The 27626-nt window shown below is 29.6% G+C and overlaps 1 protein-coding gene across 2 annotated transcripts in view; it reads right to left on the reverse strand.

Moving 5' to 3' along the window:
* The window catches only part of Adcy8 (adenylyl cyclase 78C), a 132376-nt gene that overhangs the window by 53346 nt on the left and 51404 nt on the right, over positions 1 to 27626 (reverse strand). For both annotated transcript variants that reach the window (XM_065505071.1, XM_065505072.1), the window contains exons 2-6: positions 11717 to 12206; positions 11373 to 11616; positions 6437 to 6714; positions 6115 to 6262; positions 847 to 1028 (exon numbers count right to left, since the gene is read on the reverse strand). In XM_065505071.1, the coding sequence (XP_065361143.1) occupies positions 847 to 1028; positions 6115 to 6262; positions 6437 to 6714; positions 11373 to 11616; positions 11717 to 12206 (1342 nt within the window). The remainder of the gene's footprint in view (positions 1 to 846; positions 1029 to 6114; positions 6263 to 6436; positions 6715 to 11372; positions 11617 to 11716; positions 12207 to 27626) is intronic.

Below are 27626 nucleotides of genomic sequence, written 5' to 3' on the forward strand. Positions count from 1 at the left end.
ATAGTTTGATTTGTCTAAAATTAGTAAAATTTTTGTTTAAATTAAAGACATTTAATTTAAACAAGGACAATATATTAAATGAAACAAATATTATTCATATAAAGTCTGTTCAATAACTACACATTTTTACGAATTATTACAAATTATTACTGGAAAAGCGTTTATTTACTTTAAAAACTTTCAAAAAATAAAAAAAAATCTTAGGCATTTTTGAGAGAAAAATATTTTACAAATTGTTGCTAGTTATTTTTTCTACTTGTAAGAATTTTCCAGTATGAAATGCTGCAACTGTTATGTGTTTATGTCAGTGATGTTCAAAAATAAAAATGAAGATGTATTGGTGAGAGAGCTACCCAGCAAACATAATGTCAAACACTTAAAATAAGAACAAAATAAAGAATGTTTAGATTTAGAATTTTTGCCAGATATAACCGATTTATTAAATGAATGTAATTTAAATTTTAAGGAAATAAAAGAATACACATTATACGGCCGAAATTCTCTAAATTTTTTTTATTTATTTCTGACTTTGTTGTTTTGTGTTCAATTGCAATTGAAACGCGTGTGTTTGCTTTGCTTCGTCCAAAAACCAACCAACAACAATGCTTAATGAATTTCTGAAAAAATGAGACATTACGCTCTTTTAAAGAGAATAAGAATATGTGTGTTGTTACTCAGTGCGAAAGCACAATGAAATGAACATCATTGATCTAGACTCTAGATTCTAGAGTCTAGACAAAATAGATTATATTTAATAGAAACATGTACTCATTTGAGCTCCCCACTGTATGTTTGTTTTTTGTTGTTTTACACATAAATACATTTATGTTCTTAATTATTACTTACTTCATGTTTCTGCAATTTAATTATGGTTATTGCAGTTAGATGACAACTGGCTGTGATTGTGCCCCCAACAACGCACCATTTTAAAGGCAATGGCAGCATGGCATACGGTACAAATATGACAAATAAAATGTACCATATTAGGTACTCTCGCTCAGCGAAGCCCACACCTTTGCCAACAAAACCTGCAAAGAATTGAAGGAGAAGAACACATTATTTATGTAGTTTTTAGCTAGGAGGACAATTGGCTAGCCTGGAAATAAAGTGGTCGAACAAAAATATGATAAATCAATCCAGGCAAAAGTTATCGTTAACTGCCACTTCAGAATTCATTACTTTTTGTCACTTTTTTCAAACTACAAAAGCGTTTCGTTGTTATCTTAAAATTTTAATTTTGTACCATAGACCACTTTAGTTCCAGACTAGTCAATTATCATTTAAGATCTTTTGTTATTATAATTTGAAGTTAACAATTTAATTATACAATTGATTAAAACATTTTGCACAATGTGTTTCCGATATTAAGCAAATTTATTTTTATGTTTGTTTCGTACAGCTTCAGTAATTTCTAAGATTCTACAGAATGCTGTATTGCTGAATTCCAATTTTGCACTAAATATCTTGAAATAATATCGAATTTAAATTTATTTCGGAGTATTGATTAAGTGAAGAACGCGTAATTGGTTGGCATTGCTTGAATTGATTCAATGTCGTAGCGTTGCACAGTGGGGCAGAATCAAAATTTTTTTGAAATTAATCTTTCATTTCTAAACGGCTAGTCCGATCGGGAATAAATTTGAAGGAGTATTCGAGTTTAAATTTAGATTTTTTTTGTTAATTAGACAACTAAATAGCCAATAGTATACAAAAGATTTCAGAGCAATATCAATTAGGGATGCAAAAATAAATGATTTTCAATTTAAAAATTCAAATTCAAACTTAACTTTCTTTAAGAATATGGGGAATTTCACGTCAAGTGTACCAACTTTTAAAATCGATGTCTTCCGGGATGAAATTTGCACCAAGGTTAGACTTATTGGATAGTAATTCAGACACAATTTTTCAACAAGATCGGTCGAGAACACTCGGAGTTAGAGGGTGTCAAAATTTGACATTTTAGCCAAAATCGGCCCTTTTTCCCAAATGGGCCATCTTTTTAATTTTTTTTTTTGTTCAAATGAAAGCTTAGGTCCATTCCTTTAAGAGCTTTTTGGTGTCTTAGTAGGATGCGAGTGGTCTATCTATAAAAATAAATATTTTGTAACTCAAGACATACAATTTTTGGTGCAAATTTCATCCAGATCGGAAGACATCGATTTTAAAAGTTGGTTCACTTGACGTGAAATCCCCCATATATAAAAATTTTATGTTTTTCTGTAAAGCATCTTTACGGAGAACATTTTGATATAAAAATATGTCCTATTTTTGGAATATGTTGCCCCTACGCCCTTCGGAATTTGACCTATTTTTTTATAAAAATTTCAACTTGGGTCACATGTTCTAAAATCCCAAAGCTGGGATCAGAAAATGGAAACAGGCTTTGGAGACCCTGACGTGTTCACTATTTATTCCCAAAATATTTTCCCAGCCCGGATGGGAAAAAAGTGGCACGTGTTTAAACATTTTACATGTCTAAGGTACCCTATTTACTGACGTTAACGTTCTTCGGGTCAAATTTCACCCTAACGTAATTAATAGGGTATTCAATCGATTAACCGTTAATCGGTTATCCGATTAATTTTTGTCGGTTAACTGTTCGAATATTTTAAAATTGCCGATTTTCAAATAACAAATAAACCGATTAATTTGTGTCGATTAACCGAAATTTCTGTTTTTTTGCACTTTATATTGAAATATAGTTTTAAACACTCAAATTGTATGTCTTAACTCATGAACATTAGAGATATAACTAAATTTGGAGATATTTTTGGCATACCACCACGTGATGGGCAATGTTGTATAAGTAATGAAAATCATTTTTTTAGGTCATTTGGAATCTAAAACATCAGGCACCAACACCAATTTCAAAAAAAAAACCAAACTTTTTTTCTCTGAAAAATTAGTTAAAAAAATTTTGTTTTTTTTTGCACGTGTACTTCCCTTATTTAAAAAGTATCTCTTGAAGTATGTCCGCAGTTGCTATTAAAATAAAATATATTGTATTTCAAAATAATTGAAATATTTAATGAAACATTTATTGCGTTTGGTGCGTGAACTTTTTTAACAACCGCGAAAAAATAATACCGTGGTTTTTCATATTTTTTAATGCTCTATTCGACTATGGTATGCCAATTTGAATAATTGCAAAAAATGTCAATAGTTATATCCCTAATGAACATTCCCTTCTAACAATAGTTTTCCAAAACTGAAACTAAGGAATTTGGAAATTACATTTTTTCTACAATGTTCTATGATAAACTTTGTCCAAATGAGTCGGAGGACATTACAGAAACGAGTCATTTATCAGAACTTAAAAAAACTATTAAGAGTATTCAAATCTAAAAAACAATCAGTGATAGAGTTTTTTCCAAGTCAACTTTTAATAAAACTAAAGAAAAATCATTTAAAAGGAAAACATTTAAATTATTTTATTTTGTTTCAAGATTTTTTCAGAAGATCTCACTAAAATCGTAAAAAAACTCACATTTGTATAAAAAGGATTGTTGAATTGTTATGTTTTGTTTGTTTTTCAGTTTAAAATTAAAATAGATATTATTCGGTTAATCGAATAATTTAAAATTATCCGATTATTAACAGATTAAATCAAAACCCCGATTAATTATTTGCTCGATTAACCGATTAAAACAGAAACGCGATTAATTGAATACTCTAGTAATTAACCTAACGTTTTTTTTTTGACATTTGAAATTAAATAAATCATAAAATATAAAAATATCAACCAATTTTTGAAAAAAATCAAAATGGGTCAAATTTGATCAGAAGACCTTATGAAGGATAAGATAAACATAGCTTTGGTATCTAAAGCTGGCCACTCACGGATGATTTGTGAGTCCGATTTGTTCGTGTTCGACGTCTTGTTACTTGTTAATGGGGCTGTGCGCGAACAAAATCACAAGTAATTGAAAATTTTCAATCACAAATCAGGCGAAAAAATCATTCCGTGTGTGGCCAGCTTAACTGGGGAATCATACATGTATAATGTTCAGCATACATGTATAATTAGTGCTACCAAAGCTCTGAAAACATTTGTGCGTAACAAAAATTAAGGATTTTTGCTTCAGGTCAAATATGACCCTATGACATTAAGCGCAAAAAATTGTATAGATATTTAATTTTTTTTTCTAAAAACCTAACGTAGTTGTTGACATTTGTAATCAAATCAAATTTAATTTCAAAATGGGTCAAATTTGATCCGAAGACCTTGTGTAGGTTAAAAAGGTAATCAAAATTAGAATTAAAGGCTAATGTTTTGTTATTCTTGTTTATTCTTTATAATAATTATATGATTTATTTTGTTATGTTTTTCACATGAACTGTTTTTGTTTTAATAACTATTATTTTAATAAATAAAACTTTTTTTCTTCTTATTTCTAAGTGTTTTAATATTTTGCCAAAAAAACGGCTAACCGGTTATTATTAAAAAACCGAAACCGAAACCGGTTTATATTAAATTGCAATTTTTTAAAGAAACCGAAAACCGATTTCTAAAAAATGTCGAAGAATCGATCACCACAGTTATATCATATGTCGTAGTATTTTCTATTAAAGTTTTGTTTTTGTTTCAAAAAATTAGTTTGAAAACATTACAACGCTACCGCACCGATTGTGAATTGACCAATTATTTTTTTAATTTTAATTGCATTCAAAATATATTCAAATGCATTGAATTTAATAGATTTTGTTATGCTACATAATGAATATGTATTAGGGTGATCGATTCTTCGACATTTTTTAGAAACCGGTTCTCGGTTTCTTAGAAAAATTTAAATTTAATATAAACCGGTTTCGGTTTATTTATAATAACCGGTTAACCGGTTTTTTGGAAATTATAAAAACGCCTAGAAATAAGAAGAAAAAAGTTTTATTTAATAAAATAACAGTGATTAAAACAATTTTGATTACTTCTTTTATCCTTCGCAAGGTCTTCGGATCAAATTTGACCCATTTTGAAATTAATATTTAATTTTTTCTAAAAGTGAGTGGTTTATATTTTATGAATTTTATTTCATTTCAAATGTCAACAACGGTATTAGGTTTTTAGAAAAACAAATTGGCAACAAAATATCTATAAACTAGTTTGGACTTAAAGGTACAATTATGTTACATTTTTTCAGAGCTTTGGTAGCACTACACTACTGTTTTTCTTATCCTTCATAAGGTCTTCGGTTAAAATGTTACCCATTTTGAAATTAAAAACATACTCCTTTTTTTCAAAAAAGTCGTAGTCTAGTCCTTTTTTAAAATAGTAGTATTTCTACTACTTTTTTTTAAAAAAAAGTATTATTTCTACTCCTTTTTTTTAAAAAGTAGTATTTCTACTCTTTTTTTAAAAAGTAGTATTTCTACTACTTTTTTTTAAAAAAAGTATTACTTCTACTCCTTTTTTTAAAAAAGTAGTATTTCTACTCATTTTTTAAATGACTTTAATTTAATTTCAAATGTCAACAACTACGTTAGGTTTTTTAAAAACAAAAATCTATTTTATATTTGGGACAAATTTGACTCGTAGATCGTTAACGTCAGTAAATTTGAAGACCTTATGAAGGTAAATTATCTCTTAGGAATTTAAATGCTTTGGAGTATATCGATTTTTTTTGTTTTTATAAAACTAGACATAACAAATTATCTTTTACTTGGTGTATTTGTATTTTCAGGCTTTCCAGATCACTTGTGACATTTTCTAAATATAAAAAGTCTTCTAAAATAGTTGAAATATTTGTTTTATTTTTTGGATTTTGAATATTTTTGAAAGTTTTTAATACACTAAAACTCATGAAAACACACTTTGAGAAAAAAACCGGCTATTCGAGGAGAAAAACCCGGTTTCTTCGATATTCGAAATTTGAGGTTTTCAAAAAAACCCAAACCGACCTTAGCAAAAAACCGGTTATAACCGATCACCCTAATATATATGAACACAATACAGTTCATACTCATAAAGTGGGAGGTATGTGACCATTTATGACTTATTATCTTTATGTTCAATTGCACACAATAAAAAAAACAAATGAACAGCGGTGACTCTGCTTGGTGGAGGTCTCCCCTTAATGCTATAAAATTAAGTAAAATATCACATTTGTTTGGTTTTACCTTGTATATTAAAAAGTATCCATGTACAGACAGCTGCCCAGTGTAGGTAGTTGTTGGCAAAACATCGCCAATAGCCCAGAAAGCATATGGCCATATTGGAAAGGGCACAGCACACCGACCACGTTATGGCTGTCGCAATATTAAATTCCTGTTGTAATTGAATTTTTTAGGAAAAAAAAAACAGAGATGAGGAGGAGAAGAAAGAGAACAAAGAATAATTAAAGCAAAAGAAACAGGTAATGCGAATCTAGAATATAGTGATGTCATCGTCCTGCGACATCAAATTTCATTAGATTCATTTATTAAAAATGTTGGTACATACAACATCAACTTTAGTTACAGTCTCCTTTAGAAACCAAATCATGGCGAGTGCCACCTTCAGCACAAAGTCCACGATATTTACAATAATTAGTGATTTTTGTCGTTGCCGATGCGTGTAGGTCAGATAGGCACGTTCCAATGAACTCTGCTTGAAGGAGTTTGTCAAAGAAGGGCACAATATGCCCTTAATAACGTTGCCACTCTTAAAAGCTGAATAGGTATCGTTGCTAAGTGGACGTGGTGATGGAAGTTTCTGGCCATCTTCCTCTGCATCAAAATCTACATAAAGAAGATAGAGAGATACATATGTACATTTTTATTGATTGCGTGTGTTGAGTGTGTGTCTTTAAAGGTTTCATGTTCATATGAATATTGATGTACAAATTTTTAGCACACACTTTATGATCTGGTTTTTTGCAATAAATTGGATAATCGGCAGAATTTGAACACATACAAAGTCGTGTTATACGTTAAAATTATTTTATTGTTTTTTATTTTAGCATATCTTCAATACATAAATACTTTAATTTACTTATTAACATACAAATAATTAAACATATTTAATTAAATTCTGGAAATAGACAACAAACTAAAAAGTAATCATTGTTATTAAGTATTGACAAAACAATGGAAACTTTGGTTTAATTTTTATAAAAATGATCAGGCGCTTTAAGTATTTTGATTTTTATTACTGTTTTACAACACCCATTAAAGAATCAATAGTTTTCTTTGCAACGTGTTACTATCATTTCCCCTTCCAATAACCGCATCTGATATAGTTTTTTTCGTGGTATAATTTTGAGCATGTATTTTGCGATCTAAAATTTCTCTTGCCCTGAAAATCAACCTTATACCATAATGTTCCCAATCTAAACTTGACTGTCTTACTTTTGTACTTGGCCGTCTGTCTTATCACTTCACTCATCACTGCCATTTAAATTATATTTCGATTCATCCGAAAAGACAACAGTTTCCAACATTTTAAATCTTTCAAATAAAATTTAACAAAAATAAGTTTCATATAGAAATAAATCTCGCGACCTAATTTCAGATCGATCGGACAATAATACATGGCCCACTTGTGAAAATCCCTCATTAATTACATTTTTTTTAGCTCTAGGCAATTCCACTTCATTATCATACAATGTCGAGCATATTTCAGCTATAAGCGTTCTTTAATGGATGCGCATGTCTGATGAAATTGTTCACCATGCTCATCAGATTCTGTTGACAACTGGTTCTCAAAGTAATCCATATGGGAGTTTAAAAAATAATTTTTTGTTGAATTTTGGTCAAAACCTTCATCAGACTTGCGCAACCATTGAAGAACGCTATAAATTCATTCGCTTATCGCTGAAATATGCTGGACATTGTATGGCAATGAAGTGGAATTGCCTAGAGCTAAAAAAAATTAATTAATGAATACCTCCAATCCAAATTTGCTATCGAAGGTAAAATAATAGAGATATTAGTGATTTTTAGTTTAATTTGAACAATTTTTTTGCATGCTAAAATTTTGGGGTACTTTAAAATAAAATTCTTAATAAATGCGAAATTAACCATAGGCTCTCTTTTGTTGTGTCTTATTTCTGACTTTCTGGTTGAATTTTCCGTTTTGGTGTATTCAGAGACATATAAGTAAAATTTTACGGATAATATTTTTGCGGAACATTTTAACCCATTAAATCCCTGCTTTAATGGTGTTTTTTGCTCTTTTTTAAAAGAAGGACAAAAAAGACCCATGCCTTGAGGAATTAGAGGGTTAACATATTCCACAAAAATGTTCTCCGTAATATTTTACATAAATTTGCTGAATACATTTTATAGCTAAAATGTAAGGATCACATGGTTTTTTATGCCGATTAACAATAAGAATGTGCCAGAGTTGGGAAACTTTAACCCCCCTTCAAATGAAATTCTGATGTAAACTTTTTGTTTATTTATTTATTTATTTATAAATTTATTGGTCTGACCTTGTATTTTGTTTGTATTGTACAGTGTAATTAAAGCGTTTCACATACATACATAGATTTCAAAACCATTCTACTAGCATTTTATGAATTTTCCAATTCTTGAGACTTTGGAAGGTTGTATTGCTGTGGGTACTACTACTACTTCCGATCAATCTCACATCCCTCAATTCCAATTATTTGCTATTTGTATTAATTTAAGATCTATGTTTGGAGAATTTGGAAACCAATATATTTCAAATTTGAAATTTCCCAATTAACATTTTAAAATCAACTTAAATATTGGTTACAAAAAATAAAAACCAATTTAAAAACCAAAATTACATTAATTTAGAACCAATTTAAACACAAAGTTATTCATAAAACTAACTTAGCGCTATAAATCAAACCTTAATCAATTTTAAATCTTAATCAATTTCATAACTACATATTTTTAAAATGTAAACTTAATTCTTCTAATATCATAATTGTCATTTTCCTCTATTATTTAAATTTATATTGGGTGTTGGCTCTCATATTTTTTAAAAAATCATTAAAAATTCATTTATGATACGAATAAGCTGAAATTTAAAAAGTGAAGAGTCTTTGAGAAGGTCCGCCATAAGTAAAAAACGAAAAAAATCAAACAAAAAAAAGTAAAAAACCTAAATATCTCTTGAACTAGTTTTTTGTAGAACTTCTCAAACTATTTACATTTGAAATTTTAGTTCATTCGGATCATAAATGGATTTTTGGCGATTTTTTTTTAAAATATGAGATCCAAGTTGGCATCCAATTTTCCTAATTAAGCGTAAAGAGCATTATTTTCTACTTTGGTATCTTTGGTGACCGCCACTGAAATTTTTCGGAAAAATTGTTCGTGAAATATATTGGAAAATTCCACAACATAACTTTGACAATAAAAATTCTCGCAGATATTAACTTACAATATGTTTTGCTCCCTTCGATCAAAAATTAAAACTTTGACCCACTGTAAAAAAAACTCAGATCAGTTTTACTATAAATTTATTCTACAAAAATGATCTACTCTATATACAGTCTCAGAATTATAGAGTTAAATTTAGAGTTATGAAACATTATGAAAAGTATGATAAATTACACTGTACAACACCAAAAAAATTACGAGGCCCGACCAATAAATTTTGATAGAGGAGACAAAAAAAAGACACGTGTATCCGCGTTTTGAAAGTTTACATCTGAATTTCATTTGAGGGGGGGTTAATGTTTCCCAACTCTGGCACATTCTAATTGTTAATCTTCATAAGAAACCGTATGATCCTTACATTTTAGGTATAAAATGTATTCAGCAAATTTATGTAAAATATTACGGAGAATATTTTTGTTAACCCTCTAAATCATCAAGGCATGGGTCTTTTTTGCCCTTCTTTTAAAAAAGTGCATAAACCACCATTAAAACAGGGATTTAAGGGGTTAAAATGTTCCGCAAAAATATTATCCGTAAAATTTTACTATATTATTTTTGCGGATAATATTTTTGCGGAACATTTTAACCCTTTAAAAAAATGCTTTTTAATGAGTTTTTGCGAAGATACAAATTTTGCAAATTGAAATTAAATTTTTATTTATGAATATTTTTTTAATGAAATTTTACATTTATATAGATTTTTCTACTGAAAATGCAAAAATAAAAACAAATATTGAAATTTGTTATCAGGAATCTCGCAATTCCCAAAAAAGTGTTGTAATGGACGAGGTCCCCTCGGTATCAACAATTTTAAATTTTTTTTCATTTAAAATATTTGATTGTTTGATTTGATAGTTTGCGATAACATAAAAAGAAAAAAAGTACTTTTTTCAAAAAAAAAAATTAAATCATCAAAAATCAGCTTTTTAAAATTGTTTCAAATGCATATAACTTAGTCATTATTTTTGAAAAATTCTTTTTCTATTTGACACATAAATGTGTTGTCAGTCCAATAGAAGAAAATTGGAGAAAATCGGGAAATACTTGGATCCGCTGTTATCAAAAAACTGGAGTAGGGTGGGTAAACATTTTTAAAATTTAATTTTCAAATGCGAATATCTGTTAAGCTGTAAGAGATAATTGATAGCTACAACGAGGTTTTTTGTAGTGCTTGTTGAGGATATTCTATATATGTAATTTGCTTGACATTGGAACACAAAAGAATAAATAGGATCGTTTTAAAAATTTAACATGCCCGAAGTGTCCTACTTTGGGGACCAGTAGCCGCGCCCCTGGTGAGCCCAGGTGGTCCAAATTCAAAACTTAAACTCTACAACACTTTTTCTTTGCGAATCTGAAATTTCATAACCAAACGGGCTAACCGTTTAGAAGTTACAGTTTTATTTCCCTCTTTTTTTCTATTCTACTGTGTTACGTTTCCTTTAAAAATAGTAAATAATTATCCTACAGCTGATTGATTTCGACGTTATTGCCATATTGAAATAGCTAAATTCAGTATAAATTCAGTTTGATTTTGTGTATTTACGTCAAAGCTAATGCGCATTAGGATGGGATAATTCACAAGTTAATTTGAATTAAGACTGCTAATGCAAATTAACGCTGTCGTCTGTCTACGCTATAAAATAAAATTCTTAATAAATGCGAAATTAATCCTATGCTCTCTTTTGTTATGTCTTATTTTTGACTTTCTGGTTGAATTTTCCGTTTTGATGTATTCAGGGACTTATAGTAAAATTTCACGTATATTTTTTTTTGCAGAATATTTTAACCCCTTAAATCGCTGTTTTAATGGTAGGACAAAAAAGACCCATGCCTTGAGGATTTAGAGGGTTTAGATATTCTACAAAAATATTCTTCGTAACATTTTACATAACTTTGCTGAACACATTTTATACCTAAAATGTAAGGATCATATGGTTTCTTATGACGATTAACAATAAGAATGTGCCAGAGTTGGGAAACGTTAGAAATTGTTCGATTATTACATACATATTTATGTATGCACAATTGTCGATACTTGCCAAGACTTGTACTGCCAAATACACTACAACTTTCTGTTCTTCTCTTTGGTCCGTAACGTATTTTCCTCTCCATAATGCGAACGGATTGAACACGCAGTGGAATTGCCGGCTTGATACGAGGTTTCCGAAAACTAGCAGCCAATGTTGATGTTGAACCCCGGACAGATGATGGCAATTCATCATCCATTTGAGCACCATCACCGGGTAGACGTGGTATTTTCGACATGTCTTCAATATTCTCCAACTAAAACGTACAAATATCACCCATTTAGCATGCTAATTATTCTAAACAATACATAGTATGTGTGTACAACTTTAACAAGTCTTCTACGCTAATTACATACCTCAATTTCATTTATTCTATCGCCATCGCCATCAGTGCTGGCAGAGTCATTAGCCATTTCATTGCCATCGCCTGTGTGTGTTGTGTCCATGTTGTTGTCATCAATATTGGATTGAATTGCGGGATTAGTTAGGCCCTCTTCGTCATCGGAATTTTGTGTCATGTGAGACGTTCTGTTTCTGTTTTTATCACCACAGCAGATTTCATCTCCACTTCCGTTGCTGTACTGTTGTTGAGGTATTATTTTGTGTTGATGCGCTGCAGGCAGATTGTCACTTCCGTTAGCCAATGTGTATGTCACTATGTTTTCCAAACAGCCACCACCATTATCGACGGTGGATCCCAGACTGCAACTTTTTTTACTAGAGTCAAATTTCTTTGCAATCACTTTAGCTGCCTGCTCAAGCGGAGATTGACTTAGACTGCGTCTGTGTATTTCGCCGGAAACCAATTTCTTGTCATCATCATCCATAATGCGTTCCTCCAGACTTCTGCATGAAAGTGTGTATGTGTGTGTGTGAGAGAGAGAGTAGGAAGAAATAAACAACGACAAAAATATACATAAATTAAATTTCATGAATTACACTTCAATCAACGGACTGACAATGATTTTTTTTTTTTTGAAAATGAAAGGAAAACGAGAAAAATGTGCAAATCTCCCCCTCTTCAATAAACAATTCATTTATTTATTCATCATCTTTCGGTTGGAGCAACATGTTTACAAAACCGTTAAATAAAGTAGAGCATTGTTAACGCTTTGTAATCATATAAATTAATACAAATGGACCATAATGGATGAAATCATGTTAAATTGTTGGTCTGCTGTTAGAATCTTTATAATACATACTATATATACACTGGTACATATTTCTATAAACGCACATAAGTTTTTTGAAACAACTTAGCTAAAATTTGATTTTATATTAAACTTTAAATAATATTTAAGTAGCTACAATTTTGTTCATTAAACAAAAACTTTTTATTTTTTATTTTCTTTTCCAATATATAAATATCTTTACTGTTTAAAATAAATTTTCATTTGTTCAAAAAAATAAATGAAAAGTTTTTCTATTCAAATATAAATATCCCTCACAATGGAATTTTAAAATAAGTAAGAAAATATGGTCCGATCATTTAATACCCTACACTGAGTAAATGTGCAAAAACATTTTTCTTTTAAATTTTAATACTTAATTTATTTTCGTGAAGTGATTTTTGGAAGAGGACCTTATATGGAGATTAGAGTGCTCCAAAAAAATAAAATTGTGAATTTTGATCGTCCCCCCTCTAGAATGGTTTTATGTATTGTAGAAACATGTTGCACAGTGCTTTGTCCCCATATAACGATGTGACAAAAATAGAAGGAGTTGTCGTAGAGCTTTGAAATTTGGTATTTAACTAAGGTTAAATGCCTTAGTTAAGAAAAATTAAATTTTTTGAAATAATCGGACCAAGGACACGCCTACCTCCCATATATGCTAAAAATATAATTTTTAGTTTTGGCTACAAAATTGATGTAAAAATCATGAAAATCTGCATTTTTTATACGCACTAGACTTATAATCTTTCCGTTAATTTTTATTCTGATTGCAATAAGGACGCTTGGTCCTGCCATATATCCTTAATTGCGAAAATTCTATAACTTTTGCAAAAATTATGTGATTATAATGAAACTTGGTATGTTTATTTGTAATTACTGAATAACTTTTTGGGTTGAATACGCTTTAACCGTCCCCCAGTCTGTCCGCCTCCATCTATTTTAAACATGTTCCCATAATATTTGATCCACATCACTTTTTCGAGCCAAGGAACAACTTTGGTAATTTTGGTCATAATCGGTTTATGATTTCACCTAGCCCCCGTACAAATGTCCTCTCGAGATTAAAAAAAAAGTGGAAATAAATCTGTAACTTCTAAACCAACAGTCCGAAGTTAATAAAATTCCACGGCTATAGAGGAGATGTAGCTGAGTTTAAGATTTGAATTTGGACTTTAGAAGGTAGGGCGGAGACTTAAGGCCCCAAAATGGGGTATCTCGGGTATATGAAAAATTAAAAATGATGCCAAATTTTTGTTCTCGATCTGATTTTAAAGATTTTTATAGGTGTATAATCTACAAGAAAATTGCTACAAAAAACATTCCATGAACTATATTTTATCTCTTATAGTTGACGAGATATTCTCATTTGAAAATTAAAATTTGATGATTTTTCCTACTTTAATCTAGATTTTTGCTAATAGTGAATCCAAATATCTTTCTATTTTATTCAAATATACATTTTTGAATTACCAACAAATATATTAGTAATAGAAAAAAAATAATAATTTTAAAATATACATATACTAATTCAAAAGTTTTAAATTAAAAATATTTTAAAAAGTAGTTTTTTCACGAATTTTTTCGAAAGAAGTACTTACATTAATGTTTAGTTATACAGAAAATAAAAACAAAATAAATAATGTGATTATATTTTTCTCAAAGATAACGTTTTGGAAGCTGCTTTTAAAAAATTAAAACCATTCCTGTATGACCCAATATGTTCTTAAACAAAGTCATAAACCTAAAAAATACCATTTTTGGGATTTTTGCAATTTTTTTGGGAATTTGGAATTCTCAATAAGAATTCACAAATTTCGTTCATACATTTTCATTTGGACCAAAAATTTCTAATTCTTAAAAATTTAATATATTTTTGAACAGAAGACACAATTTCCTATACGTTGATATATAGAGTGACTTCGGGTAATGTGGACTACCGTTTTGTTTTTTCTAAATTTTGGCCACAATATATATGGATATTAAAAGAGTTGTGAAGCAATAAATTAGCTAATGTATTCTCTAATGGTTTTTGCAGTTGAATATTTTTTCCGTTAAAGGATAAAAAATTTATGTGAAAATATTGTAAGGAACCCAAAAATCAGCATTAAAAAAATTGGAGGGTAATATGGACCACTATATGAGGCTAATGTGGACTAGTATTTAATACATAAAATTCATGAACCAGCTAATCATGAATGATTAAAAAATTTAATTTCAATATATTTTTATTAATACAAACTAAAAAGTCGCGTTCTTGGCTTAGATAGATTGCTTACAAAGTACATAGTTATTGTCGGGTAATATGGACCAGTAGTACATAATCAAGTAATTTAAGTGGTCCACATTACACGAACTTGGGTTACAGTGGTAAAAAGTTATTTTTACCTAATAATAATAAATGTGCTTAAATTCTTACCAAATATATGCAAAACTACGTGTCCACTTTAACTATATAAAACAACCAAACATTAAATTCTACCAAGTAACTGTACCAAATTTTGTTTCTTACTTGAGCTGTCGCATTAATTTCAATACAAGAATAAAAAGTCAACATATCAATAACTCATGAAAGCAAATGTGTAATTGTTGTTTCAAACAAATTGTAAATGTACGACAAATCAGTTTTATCATACCTTCAATAGTTTCTGAAAAAAGACACTGGTCCACATTAGACGCATAGTCCACAATACCCGAAGTTACTCTAATATGTATATCTCTTATTTTCCAAAAGTCTCATTAATGGCTTCAAAATACATAACTCACAGTAATTAACTTCATCTTGTTGTATTCTCCGATTTTCGGTAATGCAGTAGTCGGCAATGCAGTGCTCAAAAATATATTACAAAATGGCAAGATTCTGTAAATTTTAAGATTGTTGTTGAATTTAAATCCATAAGAAAAAAATTCAGAGATATGTGTCACAAAAATAGGTGGGTATATAAGGTATTACCTCATCTTGCTTAAAATTATATAATATTAGCGCACTCTGGTTAAGACTTGATGCACAATTTGAATTCCATATAATAAATATTGAATATTTATTTAATTAAATATAAGATATTAATATTATTTCATATATCTTGAAACATAACTTTAACATTATTACTCTTAAAAATTGTGAATGCATTTTTTTTAAGTTGTGGCAAAAAGTTGGTACTAATCTTTTCACAGCCTTTTTAACAACACTATATACTAAGAAAAAACGAAATAAAAAAATGTACGATTTTATACGTTTTTTTTTTAAATTCCAACAAACTTTTATAATTTTTAAATTTTTTTTAAAAAAATGTATTTTTTTGAGCGATAAAAAAATGTTAATCGAAATTTTTAATAAAAATTTTATTACTGCCGAATTTTAAAAACACTACAGAACTCAAAAAATAAAATATTAAACTTATTTTTACAAAAATTAATTTTTGAGAATTATTTTCTTGAAGCTATTCAATTCATTTTTTTATTCATTAATTTTTTCTTAAATTTGACTGACTTTAGCGACCTCTGGTGAATTCGAAGAGAGTCAAATAAAACCAATTCCTACAAATTTATTTGAGCTGTTTTGCTAGCTATCGATCAACATATATTTTATCATATTTTGAGACCAAAACTTTTTTTTGATTTTTGTCTATGAGACAAACCACCGTTGTGTAAAATATTAGGATGATAGGATAACGTTAACTGGTGCCGCAACGACGCTGAAGTTTTGAGGTGCATTTACAAGGGAAAAAAATTTAATTTTTTCAGACTATGTCTTATATTTTTCTTAAGTTTCATCAAAATCGGCTCCAAAAATATATAACATTTTGATATCTTTCCATGAGAAATTCCAAATATTGAAAAATTTTACCTTTGACCTTCCCTATTTAAGGGTTAACGTTTTCCGATTTTAGTAAAACTTTCAGACTATATTTCAAATTACCTGGAATATAATATTCTGCGTAGCTTTTGCTTAAAAATCATAACAGTAAAGAAGTTCGACTCATTCGCCAAAATATGGCCAAAATAATTGTTTTTCTCGAAAATCTCAAAATTTAAATCGCAGGTACGGAAAAACTATAGTAGGTATTTTCATACTTTTTTTATTTCCTTATTCCTTGTTATGTTCTCAATAAATCCCCAAGTGATGATCAACATATTCTGAAATTTGTTTAACAAAATTTTTAAAAATTTTAAATTGGAGTTTTGCGAATAGGTTATCGGTATCCTACGAAGACGAAAACTCATATACAAGTAAACATGGATATATTTTAAGTTTTTATTTTAATATTTCTCAAAATATCTTAATTTTGTTCCAACATTTCTTGTTCTAGTGGCTTGAGACTCGTTAATGGCCTGTCGATTTTTTAATAACTTTAACATTTTTTAACCAATTTATGTCTTTTATATCTCATTTGAACGACAATTACGTGTACATTTCGATTCTTTTAAATTAAATTGCAAAAGTAATTATTTAATGCCAACATTTTTACAAAAACTGAAAAACTTAAATTTTTTTCCCTGCACCTCAAAACTTCAGCGTCGTTGCGGCACCGGTTAACGTTATGTTATCATTCTAATATTTTACGTAACGAGTTTCTACAACACATAGAACCATTCTAGAGGGGGGACGGTCTGTACCTAGACAATTTTTTTCGTCCGTACAATCTTGGAGCACTCTAATGGAGATAGGAGCAATTATGGACCGATCGCCATGAGATTAGGCTGTGTGATTTATTTCTGTATGAAACTTATTTTTGATAAATTATATTTGCATTCCAACATTTGTTATGAGATTTATGCACTACCCGAGCTCGAAAGAGTATCAGTTACTATGCCGGATATATTATTTCGCGCTCGCAATGTTAAAATGGTTTTAGCGGATCTCAACATAAATAAGTCTCCTGGGCCTGATGGTATACCAGCACTGGTCTTGAAGCAGTGTTCTTTGACGCTAGCTCGTCCATTGGCTAACCTTTTCAGCTCTTTATACCGTGCCGGCATATTTCCAGTATGTTGGAAGGTTGCTAATGTAACGCCAATTCCTAAAAAGGGAGAGGCTAACAACCCTGAAAATGATCGCCCAATAGCAATTTGTTCTGCACTTTCCAAAGTTATGGAGAGTATGGTTAACTACCATCTTGTGAAATATTTCGAGTCCAACAATTTACTCAGCGACCAGCAGTATGGCTTTCGTAGAGGACGCTCTACGGGAGACGTTCCATACACCGTTTTGGCGAAAGCGTTTTTCATTTACTCTTCTCTTACGTACGTGTGCACACGCATTGTGGAGAAATGAGCAACTTTTAATCAGTCTAGCTTGAGAACTCAAACAAGCAGGTGTGTATCGTTTTTTTATCGCACAATTTAAGAATCAGCGTTGCCAGTGGCAAAAAAAAATGTCCCAACTTTTAAAGATGTATGATGAACAATATGAGATTTTACATTTTTAATTGGGGAAAAGAGACGAAAGTTTACTGGCAACACCGATTCGTGGTGAGAATGTATATGTAACTAATACAAACGTAAAATGCAATAGTATAGGTTGCCTTTCCCTGCTCTAGACCCACGATCGGCAACTCCTATACACAGTGAATTTTGGCCGTTACTAAATTTACACAGGCTACTCACACGCATAGGAAACACAATTCAGTCTCATATGAGCTGTCATAGAAGATCGCGGCTCTAGACCCGCGATCGGCAGACATATACTACTACATTTTGCACTTGTAACTTATAAGAGCGAAAGAACATGAAATGAGAAATAGTTGTACTCTCATCTATTGTTAAAATTGATTTGTAATTTTTTTTAAGAATACATGTTAATTAACATATTTGTCTATCAATTATTGTGTATGAAAAAATAATAATTTACAAGAAACTTCTAAAAACCCATTTAAGCATCTAAAGGTGAGAGAAAAAACATTAAAACTAGTTTATAATTCTAAAAACTACTTAGTATGTAGTGTAGATGCTAAAAAATTTACAACAATAATATAAATTATCCACCTCTGCATTAACATTTATTCATAAACAAAAGCAAGAAACGAGCGACAACACAACCTTCTTCTGTGACAGCTCATATGAGACTGAATTTTGTTTTCTATGCGTGTGAGCAGGGCTGTCAGATGTGGCGATTTCTCGCCAAACGTGGCGATTTTTCATTGCCTTTGGCGACCAAAATTTCCAATTGGCGACATGGCGATTTACAGACTAGCTGCCGATTTATTTGGCGATTTTTTAACAAATTATTTGGTTTTCTTGAAATATTTTTTTTTGATATTTATTAACCGAATAGTTAATAAAATTAATCATTTATAATCTGAACATATGGATGCAGGTAGCATACATAATCAAATAGTTTCAACAATATTAATTTTTTCTTCTAAAATGTTTAAGCCGTCATGACGCGTCATTTTTAAATACTAATGGAAATATTGATAACTGAATATGCTCATTAAAATTTGCTATTGGTTCGACGGATTTTTTGGAATCAGGAATCTATCGATTTTGGCACAGAATTGGAAATGGAATTACAAAATATAAAAATGGAGAAATAGAAATTTTAAAAGAATATTGTTTTTTGTACTTAAAAAGCTTTGTAAGAAATGCTTAAACGGTTATCAGAAAATATAACTATTTTTAAAGTATATAATGAATTTTCCATATTGAAATGAAATGGAACTTTTCGGTAGTTCAAAATTCACTAACTTTATTTTTCAATCCAAAAGTATCTGCAGGGGAATGTGAATTGCAATGGTCAAAATTAGCATATATCAATTGGACTCAGATCTTTCAAGGTGAAATTCCAACAAAATTTGTTAGATGTTTGGCCACAAGTTTACAATTATTAAGATGCAGGTGGAACATTTCTCTTTAAAGACTTAGCATTGGCCGTTCTTAATATGTTAATTTTACCAACCAGCAACGCTTACGTAGAAAGGGAATTTCAATATGAACTTTTAGATTCATTGATGAGAATAACAAGTTTTGTTGCAATTCATTTCAGGCTACAGATAAAATGTTAAAAAAGTTTAATTCTAATACAATGTATACTTTTGATATCAATTTAATATAAATAACTAATGCGCTAGATTTAAGACTTTATAATACATTTTACAATAAAAAACTCCAAAAATTTATTTTGGCGATATTTGGCGATTTTTCGTTTAGCTTTTGGCGATGGAGGTAAAAAAAATCTGACAACCCTGCGTGTGAGTAGTCTGTTACTACGTTTATACGTAGCCTATTCGCAAATAAAAATTATTTGCAATTAACTAACTCACTGTTTATATGTCACATTGGTTACGGAAAATTCTTGTTTTTATGAGATGCCGTATGGTAAAATTTAATTATTTGGTAGCTCTTTTATTGAATAAAATATGATACATTTTTTATTTTTTTTAAATTTAAAAATTATAGAATCAAAAATTCTTGTCCGTCTTGCTATCCAAGTAATTCAAAAACGCAATGAAATATTTAAAAAACGTCATAATAAACTAAAAGCGTTAAAACATATGGCAATGCTTAAAATCTTATTTGCAAATAGGGTTGTTAATCAGGAATTGTTTTCGTGAGTTATGCCATGTTTCCACGGCAGTCTGAATTACTTAATTCGCGTTTTGAATTACGATTGCGAATCAACCTGTTTACACGACAACATTCGTAATTCAGTTTGCCATTTATTTATTTCTTATTCTGTTTACATTGTTTATTTTGTTTGTTTGGTGCGAATTTTAAATTTGTAATTTGGCAATGGATAAAAAAGGTAAGTAAAAACATAAAATTGTAGCATTATTAATTAAACAAATATAATTTAATTATTATTTTCATTATTAGAAAAAAGAAAAAGTCCAAGCAAGTGGGACCAGGGCAGCGAGCGGGCTTTATTAGAGGTGTGGGCTGAAAGAATGGCAGAGCTGCGTGGCTTTAACTTTAATCAGACTTTTTATTTCTTTTAATTTATTTATTTATTTATTTATTTATTTAATACAAAAATCTTTTTCTTTATTTTGTTTGGACAGCTGATTTTGATACATAAATAATCGATAAAAATTAGAGATGACAGTCATTCGTTCGTAATTCATAAGGTAATTCAAACTGAATTACGTACGAACAAGGTAATTCGCACTTGAAATTTTGTATGGCGACTCATGTAATTCAGTTCGTAATTGGGGGTTGAATGACGAATGAGAGCGTGGTATTAGCTATTCGCAAATAAAAAATTAATTCACTGTTTATGCGGCATTTTTTTCTAATTGCAATATTTTTATTTGCGAATAAGCCGTTCGTATAAACGTAGTATGTGTAAATTTAGTAACGGCCAAAATGCACTGTGTATAGGAGTTACCGATCGTGGCTCTAGACATTTCTAAAGCATTTGATAGAGTATGGTATGGTGCGATTTTAGCAAAACTTATTGCTTTTGGTCTTGGTAATAACTTCTCCCGATTTATATCAAACTTTCTCAGAGATCGCACTATAAGAGTTATAGTTGATGGAATTTCATCAAACGAGTTCAAAATCAATTCAGGGGTATCGCAAGGCTCCGTCCTTTCTCCTACTCTATTTCTTATCTTTTATAAACGACCTTCTACGTCAAACTTCCAACCCTATGTACTCTTTTGCTATTCATATGCATTCAATTATAGACCAAGCCTGTCGGAGATTAGGGCAATGAGGCAATACATGAATGATACGCACAATTTGCATGAGTAGGGGTCATCCCCTGAGTGCTGGTGCAAGAAGAAAAAGAAAATATTCTTCATGATTTCTGATCGAATGAGATTCGATCAAAATTTTTCTGATTTCTTAATGACAAAATGGATGATGATTGTATAGTTCAACAGGACAATGCTGCAATTCTCGTTTCAAAATAATCCAAATCGTGGTAAACACGGCTTGGATATAATATATTTTTCTGTTATTTTTATTATAAGGGCGTAGTATCAATTATGGATCCATCCTCACGCATGTTGGTAGAAAAATTTAGGTTCCTATAAAACTTGTTTATGTCAAATTTCATTACAATATTTATTATTACAAGGCAATTATCAATGTTTAAGTTATTTTCTGAGGGGGACCTTATATGGTGACTAGGGAAAAATGTTGCCTGATTTTCGCCATACTTTACAATATAATTTCAAAGTTCTTCGAACTAATCTGTGTAAAATTTTATCGAGATTGCCGCATAATCAACATATTTATGACTGCTCAAAAGGTATTCCGGGGGGACATTTGTATGGGGGCTATGTGAAGTCATTGACCGATATTGCCCATTTTCTATACCAATCAAACCTTATAAAAACAGAGTTCCTTTCGTTTGGGACCTATTGTGTTTTCAACAGACGGACAGACGGATGGACAGAACCAGATCGTCTTAGCATTCCATAAGGACCCATAATATATATGTATATACATTTTGCTGTACCACCAATATTTCAATATGTTACAAACGGAATGACAAAATCAATATATCCCCATCTTTTTTGATGGTGGAATCATCAATTAATTTAAAAAAATCTGCCTCAAAATTTAAAGAGCGTTTATGGAAAAGTCCCCAATAACATTACGATTATAAAATAATAAATGTGCAATTGAAGTTTTAATTACTAATTTTTGAGCTCCTTTATAGGAATATGTACCAGTGTACAATTGTAATTATATTCTATTATTAATTTTTAAGGATGAGCGAATGACAATTATTTTTTATTAGCCTGTATTTATGAGATTAGTAAGTGTTTATTACATACAACATTATTTTCAAGAATTTCTCTTTTAATTCTTTATTTGTGTTTTTAAGTGGAGTTTTTTAAATGTTTTGCTGTTAAACAATTCTTTTTATTTACGTTATTCTGTTGCAATATACCTATTATTGCATTATCTAAGATATACGCTTGATTTGTAAATTATAAAAAAAAAATACAATTTGTACACTTGTTTAGTAAAATCTGTACTATTTACAGGGAAAATCGTTTGCACCATAATATATTTAAGTTTTTGTGATGAAACAAACATTTCCGACTAGGTACACATGTTCTCTATGATAAACAACAAAATTGGAGTTGCTTACAATTTTTATATTACAGTACCTGACCTGTAGCTATTTACTAATGATTTGTGGCAACCACATACATATACATATGTACCACTAATTAGAAACTTTCTAAAGTTTAAGAATAGGTTAAGTAAAAACAATTGAGAAGTGAAAAGGAGGCAGTGTTGTTAGCTCTTCAAGTTTCTCCAAAAAATGTTTCCTATTAAGAACAATGAGAAGTGAAAAGGAGACAATTTATTAAAAACTTAAAATTTCCGAAAATTTCGAATAGAACAAAAACACCACCAAAGTGAGGAGGGTATATTGCGTTTGTGCAAATGTTTGTAACTCAGAATCATTTTCTGAGTTGATTAAAGGATGTTCGTCCGTCCTCCTGGCTGGCAGTCCATGTAAACTTTGTGCGCAAAGTACAGGTCGCAATTTTGAATACATATCGATAAAATTTGGTACATATAATTTTGTTGGCCCAAGGGACAAAGCTTCAAGGAAGGATATCATAAAATAAACTTTGTACATTATTATTCTAATAATATATCATAGTGTTAGAAAAAGAACATAATTATATACATAAATTTGGATATTAAAAGGTTCTTTACAAATACCGCATTAATAGGAATGTCTATGATGATTTTTACTAATTTGTTAAAACTAGAAGTCGCAGGAGATTAATCTGGTGGGCTGAATGTAAAAAATATAAAGCAGTAGGTGGTAGTGACACGAACGTCGAGATGTGCCTGTGGACTTCTCGTCAAGTACTTCCAAAGCGGCTAGTGGTATTTAATAAAAAACACTTTTACTAATAAGTATCAAAAAACTTTAATTAAAATAATAAAGTTGTGGTTTGAAATAACTGCAGTTTTATATAAAAAACAAGTAAGAAAGTATGGTCTACACTATAATTTATTTTCGTGAATGATTTTCGGGAAAGGGCCTTATATGGGAGCTATGACTAATTATGGACCTATCGCCATGTACTTTGTTTAGATCCTTGTATAAATTAACTGTTTACGACCGATAAAGTCCAATTTCGGGAGAACATTTGTATGGGTGCTAGGTGAAATAATGGACCGATTTCAACCAGTTTTAATAGGCTTTGTCCTTGGCCTGAAAAATTTATATGTACCTAATTTAGTTGAAATAATTTCGACCTGGACTTTGCGCACAAAGTTTACATGGACAGCCGGACAGACGGACGGACATCGTCTAATCGAAAAGTGATTCTGAGTCGATTGGTATAATTTAAGCTGGATGTTAGACTAATATTTTTGGGGGTTACAAACATCAGCATTATTAGCATGTGCTTCATAGGGTTAAATAATTGAATTTAGTTGACAAATAAACAAAACTTGTTAGTTATTGTTACGGTGTTTTTAATTATATATGTTGTATCATTATAGAGTTTTCAAAAACCCGATGAATTTCAAAACCGCGCTTTCGGGTTTAAAAAATTGAAAACCGATCGGGTTTGGTTTTATTTCGGTTTTGTGATAATTTGTTAAATCTTAATGTTATAGAAACAAAATCAGTTAATAATATAGGAAATGCTATACAAATTTTAATTTCAATAGGATAAAGGAAAATTGGTACTAAGTATTTATTTTAATGGTACTTTTTTAATTGGTACTAAGTATTTATTTTAATGGTACTTTTTTAATATGTATATTAAATTAGTTAGCATATATACATTAACGTTGGCTAATATGCTTCTCAGTAAAGAAGTAATCTAGAATTGGGGGCTCAATTGTATTATGATACCAAAAAGTGATAACTAAACCAAACTAAGGAGTACTTTTTCGTTCTTCAAAATGGTACTTTTTTAATTTTCTATAATATTGAACCTATAATCTGGAAATTGCTTTGATTTCAAACTTGACGGCGGTTCAAGTGTGGAAAATTGGTACTTTTTCTTCTAATGGTACTTTTTGTTATATCAAATTATTTTACTTATACATACATACATATGTATGTATACATAATAGTTGGCTGATATGCTTCTGAATGGTATTTTTGAAATTTCAATAATAATGAATAATAGGTACGTTTCAAATGAAATAGAATCCACTTTACAATTAATAAATTAACATGAAACTAGAGACATGTTATCCTGAATTAGTATTAATTCACAAAGGGAGTCTTAATAGTACTATTTCTTACTTCCAATTGGGGTGGCGAAGCACACAGGGCCAACTAGTCATCCATATTACAAACATTTTGCATATTTGTTTTTAAATTAAATAAATAAACAGTAATTTGTAGTTTAATTGTCAGGAAATACTCGTATGATCAATAATTTTAAATGAGTTTGTGCCTTTCTTTATTAACAGATTTCCTGCGACAGGTAGCCTGCTACATCATCTGAAGCAATATTGTAATACAATTTAAAAAATTTAAAGAAATCTTAAGATATTTTAACGGATTTGTTTTTAGAGAAATTGAATGAAAAAGTTTCTAAATTTTGATTTTTTCTACAGAAAATAAATTAAAAGTAAAAACCGAAGAATAATTTTCGGTTTTAGGCCTTAAAACTGCGTGCAACAAATTTCTGGGATCATGTCTTTTTTCAAAATTTTACCTCTAGCAAATAATGGGACAAGGACGGGTAGCTGGAAATTTTTGCATTAGGTAAAGAAATAATCAAACAACTTATTTTGAAAATATGGCAAATATAGAAATTTATAGTTTTTTTTATTTTCCATCAATGTTGAGAAATATTGAAAAAATATCGATTTATCAAGACAAACACAAAGCAAATAGTACAATTTGTTTTAATCTTTTCTTAATAAATATATCTATCAACAGAATCAAAAAGACTGACGATCCGTTACCTACTTTTCAAGATACTATATCTGAAAGCGGACAAAATTACCTAAACATGGTCTTTTTTTTTGAACACAGAAAATCAGTCAACTTTGAAGGGCTGTATGTTCTGAACCAAATATCTGATTGTAATACGAGTAGCATATTTAAAATCGTTGGACAATGTCCTATAAAATATCTATTTGTATTCAGTATTTTTTAGGGACTCGTGAAATTTTTGAATTTTGCAACCTCACTTGTTCTACAGGTACCCCTGTGTGATGCACAGAAGGTACGGCTTATGGCCGTAAAAATATGTATGTATGTATGTTAAATTTATAAAAAATGTGTGAAAAGAAAGAAAATTTAACATTTTGTTTCCTTTATTTGTTTGAATTATTTATTTATAGGAATATCAATTTCATTTTTACGAATTGTTTAAAAAATCCACATTCCACAGAGGGTAATAAATTCTCTGTGAGTTTTCAAGTTTTTCCTAATTAATTTGCCATATAAAAAACATATCGTAGACATGCTATATATCAATGGATAGGTGATTTTGTCTATTACTTTTTACAATTAAAAAATTCATGGAATCCTTTTTTGAATAATATGATAAAAATTGCTTTTTATTGAGTTTATGCAAAGATAATAATTTTTCAAATCGAAATTAAATTTCGAGTTATGAATATCTTTTAATGAAATTTTACAGTTATATAGATTCTTCTATTGAAAATGGAAAAATACTAGGGACGGGGTTACTATATTTTGATGTCGACTACGCAATTTGAGAATTTTTGTCCTAAATTTGAATTTTATACAAAAAATAGGCGTTTTTTTGAATGGACCTGGTCCCCTCGGTATCAATAATTTTCAAATTTGTTTTCATTTAAAATATTTAATGTAAAGTTAGCTTTTCAAAAAGTATAAGTTCTTAGAATTTTTTAGATAACTTTAAAAGAAAAAAGTATTTTTTTCAAATGCATATAACTTTGGACTCGCTGTTATAGATTTATTTCCCACTTTTTTCTATACATCTGTGCATTTCTCTGTGTTCTTTAAAATGTTCATGCTGACGTATACGTAATATTAGTAATAACTAATAGATGTGTGTAACTCATACGTCGACATCTTGATTAAATGTTAATCTACATATAACAGCGATGCGCGTTCATATTTTTCAGATTACGAAGATTTTCGTCAATTTATTCGTACACAACCCGAATATAAAGAAAACACACAGCAAGAGCGTACAAAATTCAAATAACTCATTTAGTTGCAACAATAGAGCGTAAAAATACAAATATTTCACTCTGTTGCTTGATGTTGTTACGGATATTTTATTTTTTACCCATACAAGAACAAGAACAAAAACAAAATCTACAAACTACTTACTGATCTATAAAAAAATTATGTAGTAACATCTGCATAAAATATCATTTTTAAAGTTATATGAAAATATAACTGTTTAAAATTTGAAGGATAAGCCCTTGTAATAAAAAACCAGAATCAACACAAGGAAAGAAAAGACAACAAAAATATAAATCGTTGATATTTTAAAACAACGCACAGTGGGGAACTGAAAAAAAAGTGGAAATAAATCTATAACTTCTAAACCAATAGCCTGATATCGGGTATATCAAAAATTAAAAATGATGCCAATTGTTTACGATCCGATTTGAAAGACTTTTATATATATGGAATCTACTAGACGAGATATACAAAAAAACATTGCTTTAGCAATGAAATATCTTTTTTTGATTTAACAACAAATTTGTTAGTAATAGTAGGAAAGAATTGTTTAAAACCCTCTACTGAGTCAAAAGTTATGTGCACTCAAACTTACATTACATTAATTTTAAATAATACAGAAAATAAGTGAAAATTAAATAATGTTTTTATATTTTTCTGAAAGATAACATTTATAAAAGCAAAATAATATTAAAATTCGTATTTTTATATATAAATTTCATCTTTAGACAATATATTATCTAATCACATAGCTGATTTCAAAAAATTAAGACCTGTTTTGTATGTCCCAATATGTTCTTCAATATTGTGCAAAGGGATTTCATAGCCAAGAGCTTGGTGCCTTCAAAAGATACAAAAATCAAAAAATTCCAATTTTTGAATTTTTGAAAATAATTTTGGGAATTATGGGATTGTTGTTTTCACTTTTGGATTTGGATCGAAAGTTTCTATATAAGTGTAAAATTTCATTAAAAACGATTCATAAACAAAACTTTTATTGCATTTTAAAAATTA

Source organism: Calliphora vicina, chromosome 3 (genome assembly GCF_958450345.1).
Source record: "Calliphora vicina chromosome 3, idCalVici1.1, whole genome shotgun sequence".
Lineage (NCBI taxonomy): Eukaryota > Metazoa > Arthropoda > Insecta > Diptera > Calliphoridae > Calliphora > Calliphora vicina.